At 43.5% G+C, this 17,967-nt stretch overlaps 1 protein-coding gene across 1 annotated transcript in view; it reads left to right on the top strand.

Moving 5' to 3' along the window:
* tmem86a (transmembrane protein 86A) overlaps positions 1–17,967 on the top strand; it is a 39,360-nt gene that overhangs the window by 7,790 nt on the left and 13,603 nt on the right. The window contains exon 2 of the mRNA XM_023984703.3: positions 16,525–16,789. Coding sequence (XP_023840471.1) covers positions 16,525–16,789 — 265 coding nt within the window. The remainder of the gene's footprint in view (positions 1–16,524; positions 16,790–17,967) is intronic.

The raw sequence follows: 17,967 nt of genomic DNA, 5'->3' as shown, positions 1-17,967 counted from the left end.
TTTCATGAGATACTCTACCGCAGGTGAGCAAGACCTTGAAACTTCCTTAATATTAGATTTTGTGCACCAGCTGTTATTTACAAATGACACAGACCGCCACCCTTTGTCTTACCAGAGGCAGCTGTTCTGTTTTGCCGATGCACCGAAAACCCAGCCAGCTGTATGTTATCCATGTTGTCGTTCAGCCACGACTCGGTGAAACATAAGATATTACAGTTTTTTAATGTCCCGTTGGTAGGATAGTCTTGATCGGAGGTCATCTATTTTATTGGTAGAGGTGGATTACGCACTCTCCGTCGGATCCTTACAAGGCACCCGACCTACGTCCCCAATATCTCTGTCTCTTCTTCATGCGAATGACGGGGATTTGGGCCTTGTCGGGTGTCTGAAGTAAATCCTTTGTGTCCGACTCATTAAAGACAAAATCCAGTACGAGGTGAGTAATCGCTGTACTGATATCCAGAAGCTCTTTTCGGTCATAAGAGACGGGGACAGAAACATTATGTACAAAATAATTGGTAAAACGGCAGCCATCTCCTCCGGCGCCATGCAGTGCCTTCCCTCGCTTTTCTTTGCACCTATGAACAGTGCAATACTAGTCAAGTGTTAATACGGTAACAAGTTATATTATGTGTATTACAAGTATTTAATAGTGTTGTTAGGCTACACAATGCATACAAGTAACTTATTATAATTAAATGCACAGTGTTTTCTTTGGAACCACTGTCAAAGTTTTTGTCTTTTGGTTGCTGAAAGCAGATCATTTTATAGTGTAGTGTTGTCCCCCTGCTCTCATACTAATGTGACCCCTGGGTGTGGACTGTGTTATAGAAAGATCTAATTCAGTATAGGATATCATAATAAACATGGTAGTAATATGACCCACTGGCCGTATTTGTACCTCTGTTGTCCCTTTGCCAAGATGAGTATGATGAAAGAAAGAGAGAGAGAGAGAGTGTGTGTGTGTGTGTGTGTGTGTGTGTCATGTTTCTGATACTCATCACCATAGTGCCAGATGAACCAGAATGCTAAGATGGCATGATGGGACTTTATTACGACTGCTCCAACATGCACGCGGTTGTAGTGTTTCCTAATAATGGATCCGGAGTCAATGCTGATTCCTTTTGGGTCGTGGTGTAAAAGTGGGAAACTGGACCCAGATCAGTTTGTATTGTCTTGCTGAGCTTGAAACATTGCTTTCACATCACAAAAGTATTGTGTTTTCCCAAATGGCGGGTTTCAGCAAGCTTACTCTTAGGTTGAAGTCTGAAGGAAGAGACATTGGTTTTGGTGTTCATTTGGTTGGTCACAAGAACATTTGAAGAGCTTTAGATGGGTCTCCCAGCACAACAAATGTGCCACTACACTTTCATGCGGCATAAAAACTGCATCTCAAATCTGAAGCCTATTCCTGTTTTTCATTAACCGTATGATTCTTCAATGGGAAACGAGCTGGTCTAGATTACCAATAAACCATGCAGTAAGATGCTTTCAATGTTGTATCGGAAAACGGCTTTTGTTTGCATTTCGACCATGAAAGCGGGTGGATGATGGTATGGTGGTTCACCTCATTTCCATCCATGATGAAGAAATACGTTAATTGTGTTTGTCTTATCTACCTTAGTTGAATGTCTGTAAGTCACTCTGGACACAATGCCTTCAGAAAGTATTCATACTCCTTGACTTCAAAATGTTTTTTAAATTTTTTATTTCACCTTTATTTAACCAGGTAGGCCAGTGGAGGACAAGTTCTCATTTACAACTGCGACCTGGCCAAGATAAAGCAAAGCAGTGCGACAAAAGCAACAACACAGAGTTACACATGGGATATACAAACGTATAGTTAATAACACAATAGAAAATCTGTATACAGTGTGTGCAAATTAAGTAAGGTGGTAAGGCAATAAATAGGCCATAGTGGCGAAGTAATTACAATTTAGCAATTAACACTGGAGTGATAGATGTGCAGATGAGGATGTGCGTGTAGAAATTCTGGTGTGCAAAAGAGCAGAAAAAAATTTCAACAAATATGGGGATGAGGTAGGTAGTTGGTTGGATGGGCTATTTACAGATGGGCTGTGTACAGCTGCAGCGATCGGTAAGCTGCTCTAACAGCCGATGCTTGAAGTTAGCGAGGGAGATATAAGTCTCCAACTTCCAGTGATTTTTGCAATTTGTTCCAGTCATTGGCAGCAGAGAACTGGAAGGAAAGGCGGCCAAAGGAGATGTTGGCTTTGGTGATGACCAGTGAAATATACCTGCTGGAGCGCGTGCTACGGGTAGGGTGCGAGTTAAACCTAGGCATTGAATGACGATGAGAGAGGCTGCATCTCTAGAAACGCCAGTTAAACTAGGTGCGGTCGCCGCATGTGTAGGGGGTGGGCAAGGGAGCTAACCGAGGCATGTAGAACAGGACTAGGGGCTCTGTAGTAAAACAAAACAATGAGAGTTACCCTAAACAACAGTATACAAGGCATATTGACATTTGAAGAAGACATAAAGCAATCACAGGTGTTGATTGGGAGGGCTAAGACAACAACGGGTAAACGGCTAAGACAACAACAACGGGTAAATGGCGATGAATGGGCAGAGAGGGGTCAGTTAGCTACGCACAGGGCCTGAGTTTTGAGGCTGGGGCCGACAGATAAACAAAATGAAGTACCGTGTTAATGAAAAGTCCAGCAGGCAACAGCTGTGTAGCCGAGTGATCATAGGGTCCAGTAAGCAGCAATGGACGAAACATGGAGCCGCTCGGCAGTCGTCACTACGCTAGGCGAGCGGGAGACACGGTGCTCAGAGAGTTAGCGGGCCGGGGCTAGTAGCTGGGTCCTCAACGACATCCACGACGCAGAGGCCTGTTGAGGGCACATCGGCCGAAATACGTCAGCAGACCAGTCGTGATGGTTAGGCGGAGCTCCGTGTCGACAAAGTGTCCAGGCCAATTGACAAGAGAGGTATTGTAGTTGGTGTACTTCGTTTGCTAGCCGGAGGAATGGGCCTAGCTCGAGGCTAACTGGTGGTTCCTTCTGGACAGGGGCGTTAGCCACTCGGTAGCAGCTAGCTAGCTGCGATGATCCGGGGTAATGGTCCAGAGCTTGTGGCAGGAATCTGGTTAAGTAGTGGGGGGGGGGAAGTCTGATATGCTCAGGGCTGATATCGCGCTGTGCAGACTGGCAGATGTTATCCAGACTATCCGGGCTAAAGCGGCTGGTGTCTGTGCTAAAGGTAAAGACTGCTAGCAGTGTCTACAATGACTAAATAGCTAGTAGTTTATTTGTCACGTGCGCCGAATACAACAGGTGTAGCAGTGAAATGCTTACTTACAAACCCTTAACCAACAATGCAGTTCAAGAAATAGAGTTAATCAAATATTTACTAAATAAATGAAAGTGTATAAAAAAAAWTAAAAAAGGAACACAATAAAATAACAATTAGAACTCAGTCAGATCAAGAATATGAGGGTTCTGAGCTGATGTTAACCCGTAATTGAGTTCTTTATTGTGTACAAAATATATATTTTTATAAAAAATATAATTCTTTTTATTAGAAACATTTTTGAGTTTTGGACCTCAATGTCCTCATATGTAGTTACGGCCCTGTGCCCAGTATTATTAGTAAGCTTACCCAAAAGGGTTGGATTGGTGAAAGATGAGAAAATAAAATATATGTGTGTGTGAAGCAGAGGCCATGTGGTTGAAGGATTGACCCTCCTGCCCTTTTCATGTTGTGTTTAAGCAATAAATCTCAGAGCAATTGTTTGACGGGTGTTTCCCTTTCAGTTGCTTRACGTTTAAACATAATATCAGCACAATGAGAACATGGGGCACTGTACTGTTATCTACACTATATATACAAAAGTATGTGGACACCCCTTCAAATGAGTGGATTCGGCTATTTCAGCCTCAACCGTTGCTGACCGGTGTATAAAATTGATCACACAGCCATGCAATCTCCATAGAAAACATTGACAGTAGAATGGCCTTTACTGAAGAGCTCTGTGACTTTCAACGTGGCACCGTCATAGGATGCCATCTTTCCAACAAGTCAGTGCGTCAAATTTCTGCCCTACTGGAACTGCCCCGGTCAACTGTAAGTGCTGTTTTTGTGAAGTGGAAACGTCTACGAGCAACAACGGCTCAGCCGCGAAGTGGTAGGCCACACAAGCTCACAGAATGGGACCGGTGAGTGCTGAAGCATGTAGCGCGTAAAAATCGCATGTCCTCGGTTGCAACACTCACTACCGAGTTCCAAACTGCCTCTGGAAGCAACGTCAGCAAAATAACTGTTTGTCGGGAGCTTAATGAAATGGGTTTCCATGGCCGAGCAGCCGCACAGAAGCCTAAGATCACCATGCGCAATGCCAAGCGTCGGCTGGAGTGGTGTAAAGCTCGCCGCCGTTGGACTCTGGAGCAGTGGAGTGATGAATCACGCTTCACCATCTGGCAGTCCGACAGACTAATCTGGGTTTGGCGGATGCCAACAGAATGCTACCTGGCCAAATGCATAGTGCAAACTGTAAAGTTTGGTGGAGGAATAATGCTCTCGGGCTGTTTTTCATGGTTTGTGCTAGGCTCCTTAGTTCCAGTGAAGGTAAATCTTAACACTGACAGCATACAATGACATTCTAGACGATTCTATGCTTTCAACAGTTTGGGAACAGCCCTTTCCTGTTTCAACATGCACAAAGCGAGGTCCATACAGAAATGGTTTGTCGAGATCGGTGTGGAAGAACTTGACTGGCCTGCACAGAACCCTGACCTCAACCCCATCGAACACCTTTGTGATGAATTGGAACACTGTTAAATAAAAGTTAAATAAAAAATAAATATAACATTTGAACGTAGACTGCGAGCCAGGCCTAATCGCACAACATCAGTGCCCGACCTCACTAATGCTCTCGTGGCTGAATGGAAGCAAGTCCCAGCAGCAATGCTCCAACATCTAGTGGAAAGCCTTCCCAGAAGAGTGGAGGCTTTTCTAGCAGCAAAGGGGGCCCCAACTCTATATTAATGCCCATGATTTTGGAATGAGGTGTTCGACGAGCAGGTGTTGACATACTTTTGGTCATGTAGTGTATGTTCGCCTCACCTTTTATTTCTTACGGATATCTTTGCTAGCTGCAGCACAGGCCAGGGGTTGATTAAGCAAGGCTTTGTTGTTTTAGGTTTGTTTTTAACCTCGTAGAGTCGATTGGCGCACCGGTGCGTCAATATAAGTTGCATAAAGAAATCCCCATCAAAATTTGTCAGTTTAAGCTAGAGATATCAGATTTTTAGCATTGTGACATCATTGCTTTCACGTCCACCACGTCCACCACGTACGCCAGTGTTGCACTTCCACATCTGCGGTGACGGGTGGCAGAGCTAGAGCGGTGTTTGTCAGACCATGAGGCATCCCGAAACGTCTGTATCGTTTTATGAATACGATGGTGTTCSCTGTTTTGCTTTACGKCCCCCATAAGTGTCATTGGACTCTTATGAAGGTAACTGATCCCGCTTAAATGTGAGTGAAATATATATACACTGCTCAAAAAAATAAAGGGAACACTTAAACAACACAATGTAACTCCAAGTCAATCACACTTCTGTGAAATCAAACTGTCCACTTAGGAAGCAACACTGATTGACAATAATTTCACATGCTGTTTGTGCAAATGGAATAGACAAACAGGTGGAAATTAATAGGCAATTAGCCAAGACACCCCCAATAAAGGAGTGGTTTTGCAGGTTGGGTGACACACAGACCACTTCTCAGCTCCTATGCTTCCTGGCTGATGTTTTTGGTCACTTTTGAATGCTGGCGGTGCTTCACTCTAGTGGTAGCATGAGACGGATCTACAACCCACACAAAGTGCTCAGGTAGTGCAGCTCATCCAGGATGCACATCAATGCGAGCTGTTGGCAAGAAGGTTTGCTGTGTCTGTCAGCGTAGTGTCCAGAGCATGAGCGCTACCAGGAGACAGGCCAGTACATCAGGAACGTGGAGGAGCCGTAGGAGGGCAACAACCCAGCAGCAGGACCACTACTCCCGCCTTTGTGCAAGGTAGGAGCAGAGAGCACTGCCAGAAGCCCTGCAAAATGACCTCCAGCGGCCACAATGTGCATGTGTCTGCTCAAACGGTCAGAAACAGACTCGGATGAGGGTGGTATAGGGCCCGACGTCCACAGGTGGGGGTTGTGCTTACAGCCCAACACCGTGCAGGACGTTGGGCATTTGCCAGAGAACACCAAGATTGGCAATTCGCCACTGCGCCCTGTCTCTTCACAGATGAAAGCAGTTCACACTGAGCACATGAGCACATGTGACAGACGTGACAGAGTCTGGAGACGCCGTGGAAACGTTCTTGCTGCCTGCAACATCCTCCAGCATGACCGGTTTGGCGGTGGGTCAGTCATGGTGTGGGTGGCATTTCTTTGGGGGCCGCACAGCCCTCCATGTGTCGCCAGAGGTAGCCTGACTGCCATTAGGTACCGAGGTAAGATCCTCAGACCCCTTGTGAGACCATAAGCTGGTGTGGTTGGCCCTAAGTTCCTCCTAATGCAAGACAATGCTAGACCTCATGTGGCTGGAGTGTGTCAGCAGTTCCTGCAAGAGGAAGGCATTGATGCTATGGACTGGCCCGCCGTTCACCAGACCTGAATCCAATTGAGCACATCTGGACATCATGCTTTAGTCCAGGTCTGGAGGAGATCCTCAGGAGACCATCCGCCACCTCATCAGGAGCATGCCAGGCGTTGTAGGGAGGTCATACAGGCACGTGGAGGCCAACACACACTACTGAGCCTAATTTGACTTGTTTTAAGACATTACATCAAAGTTGGATCAGCCTGTAGTGTGTTTCCCACTTTAATTTTTGAGTGTGACTCCAAATCCAGACTCCATGGGTTGATAAATTTGATTTCCATTGATAATTTTTGTGTGATTTTTGTTGTCAGCACATTCAACTATGTAAGAAAAAAAGTATTTAATAAGAATATTTCATTCATTCAGATCGAGGATGTTGTATTTTAGTGTTCCCTTTATTTTTTTGAGCAGTGTATATATGTGCCTTCGGAAAGTTTTCAGACCCCTTGACTTTTCCACATTTTGTTACTTCACAGCCTTATTCCAAAATGTATTAGATTGTTGTTTTTTCTAAATCTACACACAATACCCCATAATGACAAATTAAAAAACAGGTTTTTAGAAAGTTTTGCTAATCTATATGAAATAAAAATAATTTGAAATATCACATTAACATAAGTATTCCGACCCTTTACTCAGTACTTTGTTGAAGCACCTTTGGCAGCGATTACAGCATCGAGTCTGCTGGGTATGACGCTACAAGCTTTGCACAGCTGTATTTGGCGAGTTTCTCCCGTTCTTCTCTGCAGATCCTCTCGAGCTCTGTCAGGTTATGGTGCACAGCTATTTTCAGGTCTCTCCAGAAATGTTTGATTGGATTCAAGTTAGTGCTCTGGCTGAGCCACTCAAGGACATTCAGAGACTTGTCCTGAAGCCACTCCTGCGTTGTCTTGGCTGTGTGTTTAGGGCCGTTGTCCTGTCTGAGGTCCTGAGCGCTCTGGAGCAGGTTTTCATTAAGGATCTCTCTGTACTTTGCTCCGTTCATCTTTCCCTCGATCCTGACTAGTCTCCCAGTCCCTGCCGCTGAAGACATCCCAAAGCACGATGCTGCCACCACCATGCTTCACCGTAGGGATGGTGCCAGGTTTCCTCAGACGTGACGCTTGGCATTGAGGCCAAGGACTTCAATCTTGGTTTCATCAGACCAGATAATCTTGTTTCTCATGGTCTGAGAGTCTCCAAGTGGGCTGCCATGTGCCTTTTACTGAGGAGTGGTTTCAGTGGCCACTCTACCATAAAGGCCTGCTTGGGGGAGTGCTGCAGAGATGGTTGTCCTTCTGGAAGGTTCTCCCATCTCCACAGAGGAACAAAGCCTTAGAGGTTGTGGACAGGTATCTTTTATACTGATAACAAGTTCAAACAGGTGTCATTAATACAGGTAAGGAGTGGAGGACAGAGGAGCTCTTAAAGAAGAAGTTACAGGTCTGTGAGAGCCAGAAATCTTGCTTGTTTGTAGGTGACCAAATACTTATTTTCCACCATAATTTGCAAATAAATTCATAAAAAATCCTACAATGTGATTTTCTGGATTTTTTTTCTTCATTTTTGTCTGTCATAGTTGAAGTGTACCTATGATGAAAATTACAGGCCTCTCTCATCTTTTTAAGTGGGAGAACTTGCACAATTGGTGGCTGACTAAATACTTTTTTGCCCCACTGTATATATATCTTTCCCGATTTTTATTTATTTATTTATTTATTTATTTTTTAATATTTTTTTTTATATCCCAAAACTGACCTTTCGATCTCCCTTATTTTCTACCCCCCCCTCTCTCTCTTTCTATGAGAAGGGTGACAGACTGACTGAAGGTTGGGGGAGAAGTGTGAGAGAGAAGGCACCACTGTTTGGAAGCATCTTCCCCACTTCTGTTTTCAGGTTCCGTGCAAGCACAAGTGGTTTGTGTCCGTCTGACTTTCATGTGGGTCAGAGAGCACGTGAACATCAGGGTTAGCAGCACACAGCACATTTGCTCTCTATTCTTTTACTATCTTTTGGTTCACCTGTCAAAACTGTCCATGACACTAATTCACCTTATTCTCATGCCAATTGATAGAATCCAGAGAGAAAATGCACATCCATTTTTTTTATGAAAGATTTAATTGATCGATGTACAAAAACCTCAGCTGCCAAAACTGCTGACCATTCRGCTTTTTTGCTTTGTCAGGACTAGAGGAAGACCAGAAATGCAATGCAACATAATAAAAGACCCCAAAGTAAAAGGAGAACATTGACATACATTTGACCTGAAATAAGACTACTGTGTTCTGACTTTACAGATAACCCTTCTTCCTCACCCATTCTCCTCCCTCACCCGTCTATCCTTATCCCTGCAGTAAGGCTGTGGCAGTCACAAAATGTTGTCAGTCGGTGATTGTCAAGCAAATAACTGCCGGTCTCACGGTAATTGGGCGTTATAATTAACATAAACACATTTAGCATCTCCTGGCTTCAACACCTACAAGCCACTGATGCAGACCTTTGGGACATCTACATTTTAAAAAGTCTAATAAATCCATGTAATATAGCTTACACCTTCACAATAAATCCATGATTTATTTTAGACCGGTCTAAAGAAACATGTCGTCTATTTCAGAAGAACAGAATAACATACTCTGAGTTGTCCTGATCTGGCTATGCCTTATGGCTGTGGGGTACACTAGTTCGTTTAGCAGACAAGATTTGCTTAGAATTCTGTGGCATTATTTTATATTATTAAGAATACAATTGAACAAAGCTGAATAAAATAGAAAGGGTATTTTCTCCAAACGATTAGAGGGAGTGCGCAAATGTGGCTGTTCTGTGTTGAGCGGTTAACAAAGAAATAGATACTCCTATATGCTTAATTTAGAGTTATTAATGTAACGTTAGTTGTTCTACAAACATTGGGCTATATGTTTAGATTTTTAACCTTTTCATACTTGAGTTCCAAATATCTCTAACGGTCACCCCAGCGTGAGTTGTTTTATGCACGTGATGTCAGAATGCACTCACTGTTCCAAAATGTGATTCTTACGCAACAGGACAGTTAACACACGCTGCCTGCTAATTATCTATAGGCTATGTTTCAACTTGTCAATTTCAAATAATTTTCTAACAAGTATTTTCAAGCAACAGTTTGAATTGAGGTGTGTTCCGCCTCCTCATTAATTCACATAGAAGGAGGCCATTTTAGCGTTGCTGACAATTTAAGTTTGAGGCTTTACTGAGCCGGACAAACTTCTCTCTTCGAGGAGAGCCCACGCACTTCACCAATGTTTGCGCAGATCAAGTATGCAGATATTTGAGCAGTCTTGCACGAATTGGAACATTTTCTGGCTGGCGCTCGCATTGTTTTGTTGTTTTACTTACAAATAATAACTTTGTGCGTTCCTATCAAAGTAAGTTCATTATTTTCTGTATATCGTGTTGTCGTTTCTACTGTAGGCGCATACAGTAATATATGTATGTATGGAGCATAATGTATTTACCGTTTTATTCACATGTTTTCAAGTACTGGTGACAAATAATGCATTCTGATTATTGCATAGATTGTAATGGACACATTTTTGAAGTTTGTACTGAGTATAATGAGCTAATGCTAAGCTATTTGCCAGCTATGTGTATGTGTGGCGCCATGTTTGTTGACATTATACAATGCATTCTGGGTGTCACGTAAACATCTGTCAGACCAAACATCTGTCAGACCTGTGTGTACAAGCTGTACACACTTCATCAGTATCTTATTCACAATTTGACAAGCACTTGATGTTATAATGAGGTGAAGGAATGGTTCACTCATCTTTTGGGTAAACTTCCGGAAGTGAATGAAGGGAAGTGAATGATCGTAGACGACACACCCTCTTCAATATGCATACTATAACAGACCAAACTCATCTTGTCTCATCTTATTATCTTTGGTTGATGCGAAAAACAAACATGGTGGCGTGCACCACCTACCTATCGTCGGATTACTTTCGATTTCTAGAAAGTGTTTTACTCAATTATTTTGATCAATGGTGAGCTCACCCGTGATGTGATTAATTATAAATAGTAATATCTATTAGCTAATTCAAACTGGTCACATTCTGGACATAACTTTGTATGGACTGTGTTTGTGCAAAATGTTTCTGTAAAAAAGCAGTGTGGCCATCTCAAATGCTGATTGTTGCATCAATCAGAACTAGACATTTTAAATAAGCGTTCTAATCACACCGGTTTGAGCGTACACACCGGTTTGAGCGTCAGCTGCAGGGACCACTGTGGAATGTTTGTTGGTACATGTGAAAAGGTTAATACATTGTAAGGCTGCATGATGCAACTCTAATGATGATTTGAAAAAAGTAGCTTGAAAGGCATGAGCTCTGCTTTGTTTTTTTGCTCAGGCTGTACACACTTCATCAGTCTCTCATTCACAATTTGACAAGCAATTGATAATGCCTCGAATTTCTCGGCGGCATCTCCTTTGTGTGGAGATGAAAATCCATGCCTTTTGCGGCCAGTGACCGTTGTGCGTTTGGGCTAAATATAATAATTATAATTCCCTTCTCCCTGAGTGCTGCGTGCTCCGAAGCACCTCTCACTCACATGGCTCTCCATCATGTGACCGGGTCGTTCTCACAGGCTTCCGATGTGTAAATTGAAGATATTGGAAGAACTTTCCACATTTAACTTTTTGTATATTAGGCTATTTCTTCGCATTATAAGCACAGCAATGTGCACACGGCAGTAGGCTATAAGCGCAAATGTTCCATTAGCTCGAAAACACCATTATCAAAAGTGACCGCAAATGCGATTATGCATGTAATGCTTTTATTGTAAATATGCATTTTGATGACCTTAGTTGTAATACAAACCCTATCAAAACATATAGGCCTATGGTCTAGGCTACATGAGGTGTGACACTATGATTAGAAAAAGTTGCAAAAAAGGCATTGTTTCTTGGCTTGCGCTGGGCATCATTCACAAGTGATAATATATAATTCACAAGTGATAGGCTAATATTGTCACCATCAGACTATTATTGATTTAATCTTGCCTTATATATACTAAATAATAGTGTAAAATATGTTATCAAATTAAACTTCCTTTGTCACATGCGCCAAATACAACAAGTGTAGTCTTTACAGTGAAATGCTTACTTACACGCCCTTAACCAACAGTMCAGTTCAAGAAGAGTTAAGAAAATATAATCATAAAAAGTAACACAATAAGAATAACAATAACGAGGCTATATACAGGGGGCACCGGTACCAAGTCAGTGTGCGGGGGTACAGGTTAGTTGAGGTAATTTGTACATGTAGTGACTATGCTGTGAAGTGACTATGCATAGATAATTAACAGCGAGTAGCAGCAGTGTACAAAAGGGAGGAGGGGGGGGGGGGTCAGTGTAAATTGTCCTGTGACGATTTTTGTTAATTGTTCAGCAGTCTTATGGCTTGGGGGTAGAAGCTGTTGAGGAGCTTTTTGGTCCTAGACTTGGCACTCCGGTACCGCTTGCCGTGCGGTAGCAGAGAAAACAGTCTATAACTTGGGTGACTGGAGTCTCTGACAATTTAATGTCTTTCCTCTGACACCGCATATTATATAGGTCCTGGATGGCAGGAAGCTTGGCCCCAGTGATGTACTGGGCCGTTTGCACTACCCTCTGTAGCGCCTTACGGTCAGATGCCGAGCAGTTGCCATACCAGGCGGTGATGCAACCGGTCAGGATGTTCTCGATGGTGCAGCTGTAGAACCTTTTGAGGATCTGGGGACCCATGCCAAATCTTTTCATTCTCCTGAGGGGGGAAAGGTTTTGTCGTGCCCTCTTCACGACTGTCTTGGTATGTTTGGACCATGATAGTTCGTTGGTGATATGGACACCAAGGAACTTGAAACTCTTGAACCGCTCCATTACAGCCCCGTCAATATTAATGGGGGCCTGTTCGGCCTGCCTTTTTCCTGTAGTCTGCAATCAGCTCCTTTGTCTTGCTCACATTGAGGGAAAGGTTGTTGTCCTGGCACCACACTGCCAGTTCTCTGACCTCCTCCCTATAGGCCGTCTCATTGTTGCCGGTGATCAGGCCGATCACTGTTGGGTCGTCGGCACACATAATGATGATGTTGGAGTCGTGTTTGGCCACGCAGTCGTGGGTGAACAGGGAATACAGGAGGGGACTAAGTACACACCCCCGAGGGCCCCAGTGTTAAGGATCAGTGTGGTAGACGTGTTATTGCCTACTCTTACCACCTGGGGGCGGCCTGTCAGGAAGTCCAGGATCCAGTTACAGAGGGAGGTGTTTAGTCCCAGAGTCCTTAGCTTAGTGATGAGCTTCGTGGACACAATGGTGTTGAACGCTTAGCTGTAGTCAGTGAACAGCATTCTCACATAGGTGTTCCTTTTGTCCAGGTGAGAAAGGCCAGTGTGGAGTGCGATTGAGATTGCATCATCTTTGGATCTGTTGGGGCGGTATGCGAATTGGAGTCGGTCTAGGGTATCTGGGAGGATGCTGTTGATGTGAGCCATGACCAGCCTTTCAAAGCACTTCATGACTACCGATGTGAGTGACACGGGGCGTTAATAATTTATGCAGGTTACCTTCGCTTCCTTGGTCACAGGGACTATGGTGGTCTGCTTGAAACATGTAGGTATTGACTCGGTCAGGGAGACGTTGAAAAAGTCAGTGAAGGCACTTGACAGTTGGTCCGCGCATGCTTTGAGTACACGCCCTGGTAATCCGTCTGGCCCAGCGGCTTTGTGAATGCTGACCTGTTTAAAGGTTTTGTTCACATCGGCTACCGAGAGCGTTATCACACTGTCATCCAGATCAGCTGGTGCTCTCGTGCATGCTTCAGTGTTGCTTGCCTCGAAGTGAGCATAAAAGGCATTTAGCTCATCTGGTAAGCTTGCGTCACTGGGCAGCTTGCGTCTGGGTTTTGCTTTGTAGTCTGTAATAGTTTTCAAGTCCTGCCACATCTGACGAGCGTCAGAGCCGGTGTTGTAGGATTCAATCTTAATCCTGTATTGACGCTTTGCTTGTTTGATGGTTCGTCTGAGGGCATAGCGAGATTTCTTATATGCATCCGGATTAGTCTCCCGCTCCTTGAAAGTGGCAGCTCTAGCCTTTAGCTCGATACGGATGTTGCCTGTAATCCATGGCTTCTTGTTGGGATATGTACGTACAGTCACTGTGGGGACGACGTCGTTGATGCAGTTTATTGATGAAGCCAATTACTGAGGTGGTGTGGCGTACTCCTCAGTGCCATTGGATGAATCCCGGAACATATTCCAGTCTGTGCTAGCAAAACAGTCCTGTAGTGTAGCATCCGCGTCATCTGTCCACTTCCGTATTGAGCGAGTCACTGGTACTTCCTGCTTTCGTTTTTGCTTGTAAGCAGAATCAGGAGGATAGAATTATGGTCAGATTTGCCAAATGGAGGGCGGGGGAAAGATGTATTTATCTCTGTGTGTGGAGTAAAGGTGGTCTAGGATTTTTTTTTCTCTGGTTGTACATGTGACTTGCTGGTAATAATTAGGTAAAACTGATTTAAGTTTGCCTGTATTAAAGTCCCCGACCACTTGGAGTGCTGCTTCTGGGTGAGCATTTTCTTCTTTACTTATGGCCTTATAGAGTTGGTTGAGAGTGGTCTTAGTGCCAGCTTTGTTCTGTGGTGGTAAATAGAAGGCTGTGAATAATATAGATGTGAACTCTCTTGGTATATAGTGTGGGCTACAGCTTATCATAAGGTACTCTACCTCAGGTGAGCAATACCTCGAGACTTCTTTAATATTAGACATTGCGCACCAGCTGTTATTGACAAATAGACACACACACCCTCGTCTTACCAGAGGTAGCGTCTCTGTTCTGCCAGTGCATGGAAAATCCCGCTAGCTCAATATTGTCCGTATCGTTGTTCAGCCACATCTTGGTGAAACATAAGATGTTACAATTTTTAATGTCCCGTTGGTAGGATAATCTTAATCGTAGGTCATCAATTTTATTTTCCAATGATTGCACGTTAGCAAGAGGAACGGATGGCAGTGAGAGTTTACTCGCTCGCCTACGGATTCTCAGAAGACTGCCCGATCTGTGGCCCCTTTTTCTGCGTCTTTTCTTCACACAAATGGCGGGGGTCTGGGCCTGCTCCAGTGAAAGCAGGATATCCTTCTCGTCGGACTCGTTAAAGGAAAAAGTTTATTCCAGTCCACGGTGAGTAATCGCTGTTCTGTTTTCCAGAAGTTATTTTCGGTCATAAGAGACGGTAGCAGCAACATTATCTACACAGTAAGTAAAAAAATAAGTTACGCAAAAAAACGAACAAAATAGCACAATAGCACACCCATCAGACTATTCTTGATTTAATCTTGCCTTAGATATACTAAATAATAAATGTGTGAAATTTGTTTTGATTTAGAATGTTCCATTATCATACACCTGTTTTGAAACAGGGGCAGGGTAAAAAATACATGTCATCTATGCACTTAAATAGCGAATGGGAGACACTTTGCCCGTGGTTTATTTTCATGCCAGCCAGGTAGGAAATACTCCTGTTGTAAAGAGAAGTAATGTGCTTAATATTAGTAAAGTTGAGAAATAAATATAGTAGGCCTAGAAAGCTGATGGGATCCCCCTCTTTTTAATAGAGGCCATCACCCTGTTTACTCACGCAACTGCATAGCCTATAGAAATGTTGCGCAACATGAGCTCATGGCCTCATGAAGTGTTTGATTTTCGATAACATTTGCATTGATGTCAGAGTGATTAGAGGGACAGTAGAGTGCTGAATACCAGGCAGTTAGAAAGTTTGGTAGGCTACTAATGACCATCAGCAGCATCAGAGCTTGGAGAAGTCTAATTACCGTGACTACACGGTTACGCGGAATTTGACTGCCTTCATGACTCGTGACTGCAGGTGTTGCGGTTATACGGTCACCGTAACAGCCATACCCTGCAGTTGCCCTCACCCCCTCTTCCCTCACCTCTGCAGTTTAGATTTTGACCCCTGCAAATGTACGACACACTACACCAGATTCACATCAAAGCATGACCACATGACCTTTGACCTGCAGGAAGTGTTTACCAGTTATCAGCGAGCCATAGAATAACATAGAGAGAGAAGAGGGCACTTCAGACAAGGAGGCTATACACACAGTGCAGGCTCTGTTGTAACGTTATACTAGATTGACTACATTGCTGTTGGACTGTGCAAAATCACTGATCTACAAGACCTTCCATACCAAATAACTACTCATTATGTGATAAAGATGAGCAATTATGTGCTTTGCCTTGCTTAAACTGATCCCTTCAAATGTGATGTTTTTGTTCAGGAGTATATTATTCGTTATTATTCAGCCAAAAAATGGCCCTACATTTGTTGTTGATCTTCTCTAGGAATTCAGTTGTTTCGAGGAATTCCTTATTCCCAGTTCCTTGTCGTAGAATGTCATGATGATACTTGTACCTGACTTGCCTTTCTTAATTCCCCCTGAATAACGTTTCATTGAAATTACTCCCAATCATCTGCTTTTGCTAGGATTATGTTGAATTTTGAGTTCAAATCTGTCTTCACAACAACTGATTAACTGATTGATTACTGTGTAACAAACTGTGAACACTCACTCACTCACTCACTCACTCACTCACTCACTCACTCATTGGCTGCATTCCAATACCTTTCTCCAGAAGTGTTCAGTCATTCACTCCCCCTGCATTTAAAAGCATTGGATTGGTGCAGGCATGGCTGGAAAAAGTTTCCACCTTATTCCTTACACCAGTCTATGGGAGAATCTCCCCATTCCTTTTAAATCCATGAGGGGGAGTGTACAGTACAGATGCACACTTCGGGACAAGGGTAGAGAATCAGATATATCCAATCACTCACTCAAGAGGGGCTGCTATAGCTTCTCCTACTCATTCACTTGGGTTTTATGTTGTGTTCCAGGTGAAGAGCGAAGGCCCTAAACTGGTGCCCTTCTTCAAGTCTACCTGTGTCTACTTCGTCCTGTGGCTACCAACCTCAAGCCCTTCTTGGTTCAGCGCCCTCATCAAGTGTCTACCCATCTTCTGCCTGTGGCTCTTCATGCTGGCCCACGGCTTCAGCTTCTTAGGTGCCCACTCCAGTGCCCGCAAGATCCTGGCCGGTCTCATCTTCTCTAGCCTGGGAGATGCCTTTCTCATCTGGCAGGAGGATGGCTACTTTAGCCACGGTGAGTGATACTGGTGGCACTCCTGCCTGACTCGATTTCAGACACCTGCCAGATCTCACAACCCCTGGATAGGTGTTCAACTTACCAGCTAACCACATCATATGATAAAGCAATATGCCCGACTGCCGTCCAGTCGGCACACAACCATTGGTTGATCATGCAAGTAGCCAATAAGCGAACGGCCGCAAGGGGGCCCTGAGCAAAACAAAAAAAACAGACTGCAATTAATCAATATCTGATATACTGACAAAACCCAATTATCCAGCAGCAACCAGGAACAGACTGACCGTACAACATAAGCATGTACAACTGGATATGGACCTACATAGCAGAAACTCACCGGAGGCGAGGGGGAAAGTTCAGAGGGACGGTTGAGACAGCCGAATGGGTATCTGACATTACGACACCCTACTAGTCACACCACGTCATTTCAACGTGGACAATTTGGTCATATTTGGTTGAACAGTTGATCAATGTTATCACTAGGCTTTCAACCATCTTAAAGCACAACCAAATTCCAATGGAAAAACAATGTCAGATTTTTGTTTATTTATACAACTGTGCTTCATCTAATAGCACAACCAAATGGCCTGAATTGCTGTCCTTAACATGCACACTTTCTATGAATACATATAACTTTATAGTAAGTGTAACCCCAAAATGTGGCCACTCATTTTAGGGTTCAATAAATACTGTTATATTAATTTTGTAAAATAACCTTCACTTTATTGAAGTAATATTGAATTGTGTTTTCAACATTTGAAGGAGATGTATCTACTGCTTAGATGGTTCCGTCTGTGCCACTGACTTAGTCGTATTCTTTGATTGATTTATGGTTGAGTTGGAGACGTGAATCCAACATTTCACGTTTTTTTATGTCTGCGTGCAGTTTGAAGGAAGTTGGTAGCTAGTGCATTATAGCGTTAGCATAATGACTGGAAGTCTATAGTATCTGCTAGCATGCAATACCTTGCTATGTACGGATAGTATGCATCCCCTTCCCCTCGAGAATGGTCTACCATATAGCCAGTTATGTAGGGTTAAACGAATCTGTGGCCACCAGACAGATTTTGACAGCAATGCAAAATAAATTACAGATAAATTCAAAATGAGTGGCTGCAATAATGAAAATATCTCAAAAACCAAGAGAGGAATTACTAAAAACTCAACCTAAGAAG

The sequence above is a fragment of the Salvelinus sp. IW2-2015 genome, linkage group LG4q.1:29 (assembly GCF_002910315.2).
Source record: "Salvelinus sp. IW2-2015 linkage group LG4q.1:29, ASM291031v2, whole genome shotgun sequence".
Taxonomy (NCBI): Eukaryota; Metazoa; Chordata; class Actinopteri; order Salmoniformes; family Salmonidae; genus Salvelinus; species Salvelinus sp. IW2-2015.
Note: the sequence above shows the minus strand (reverse complement) of the source record. Positions and strands in the feature narration are given on the sequence as shown.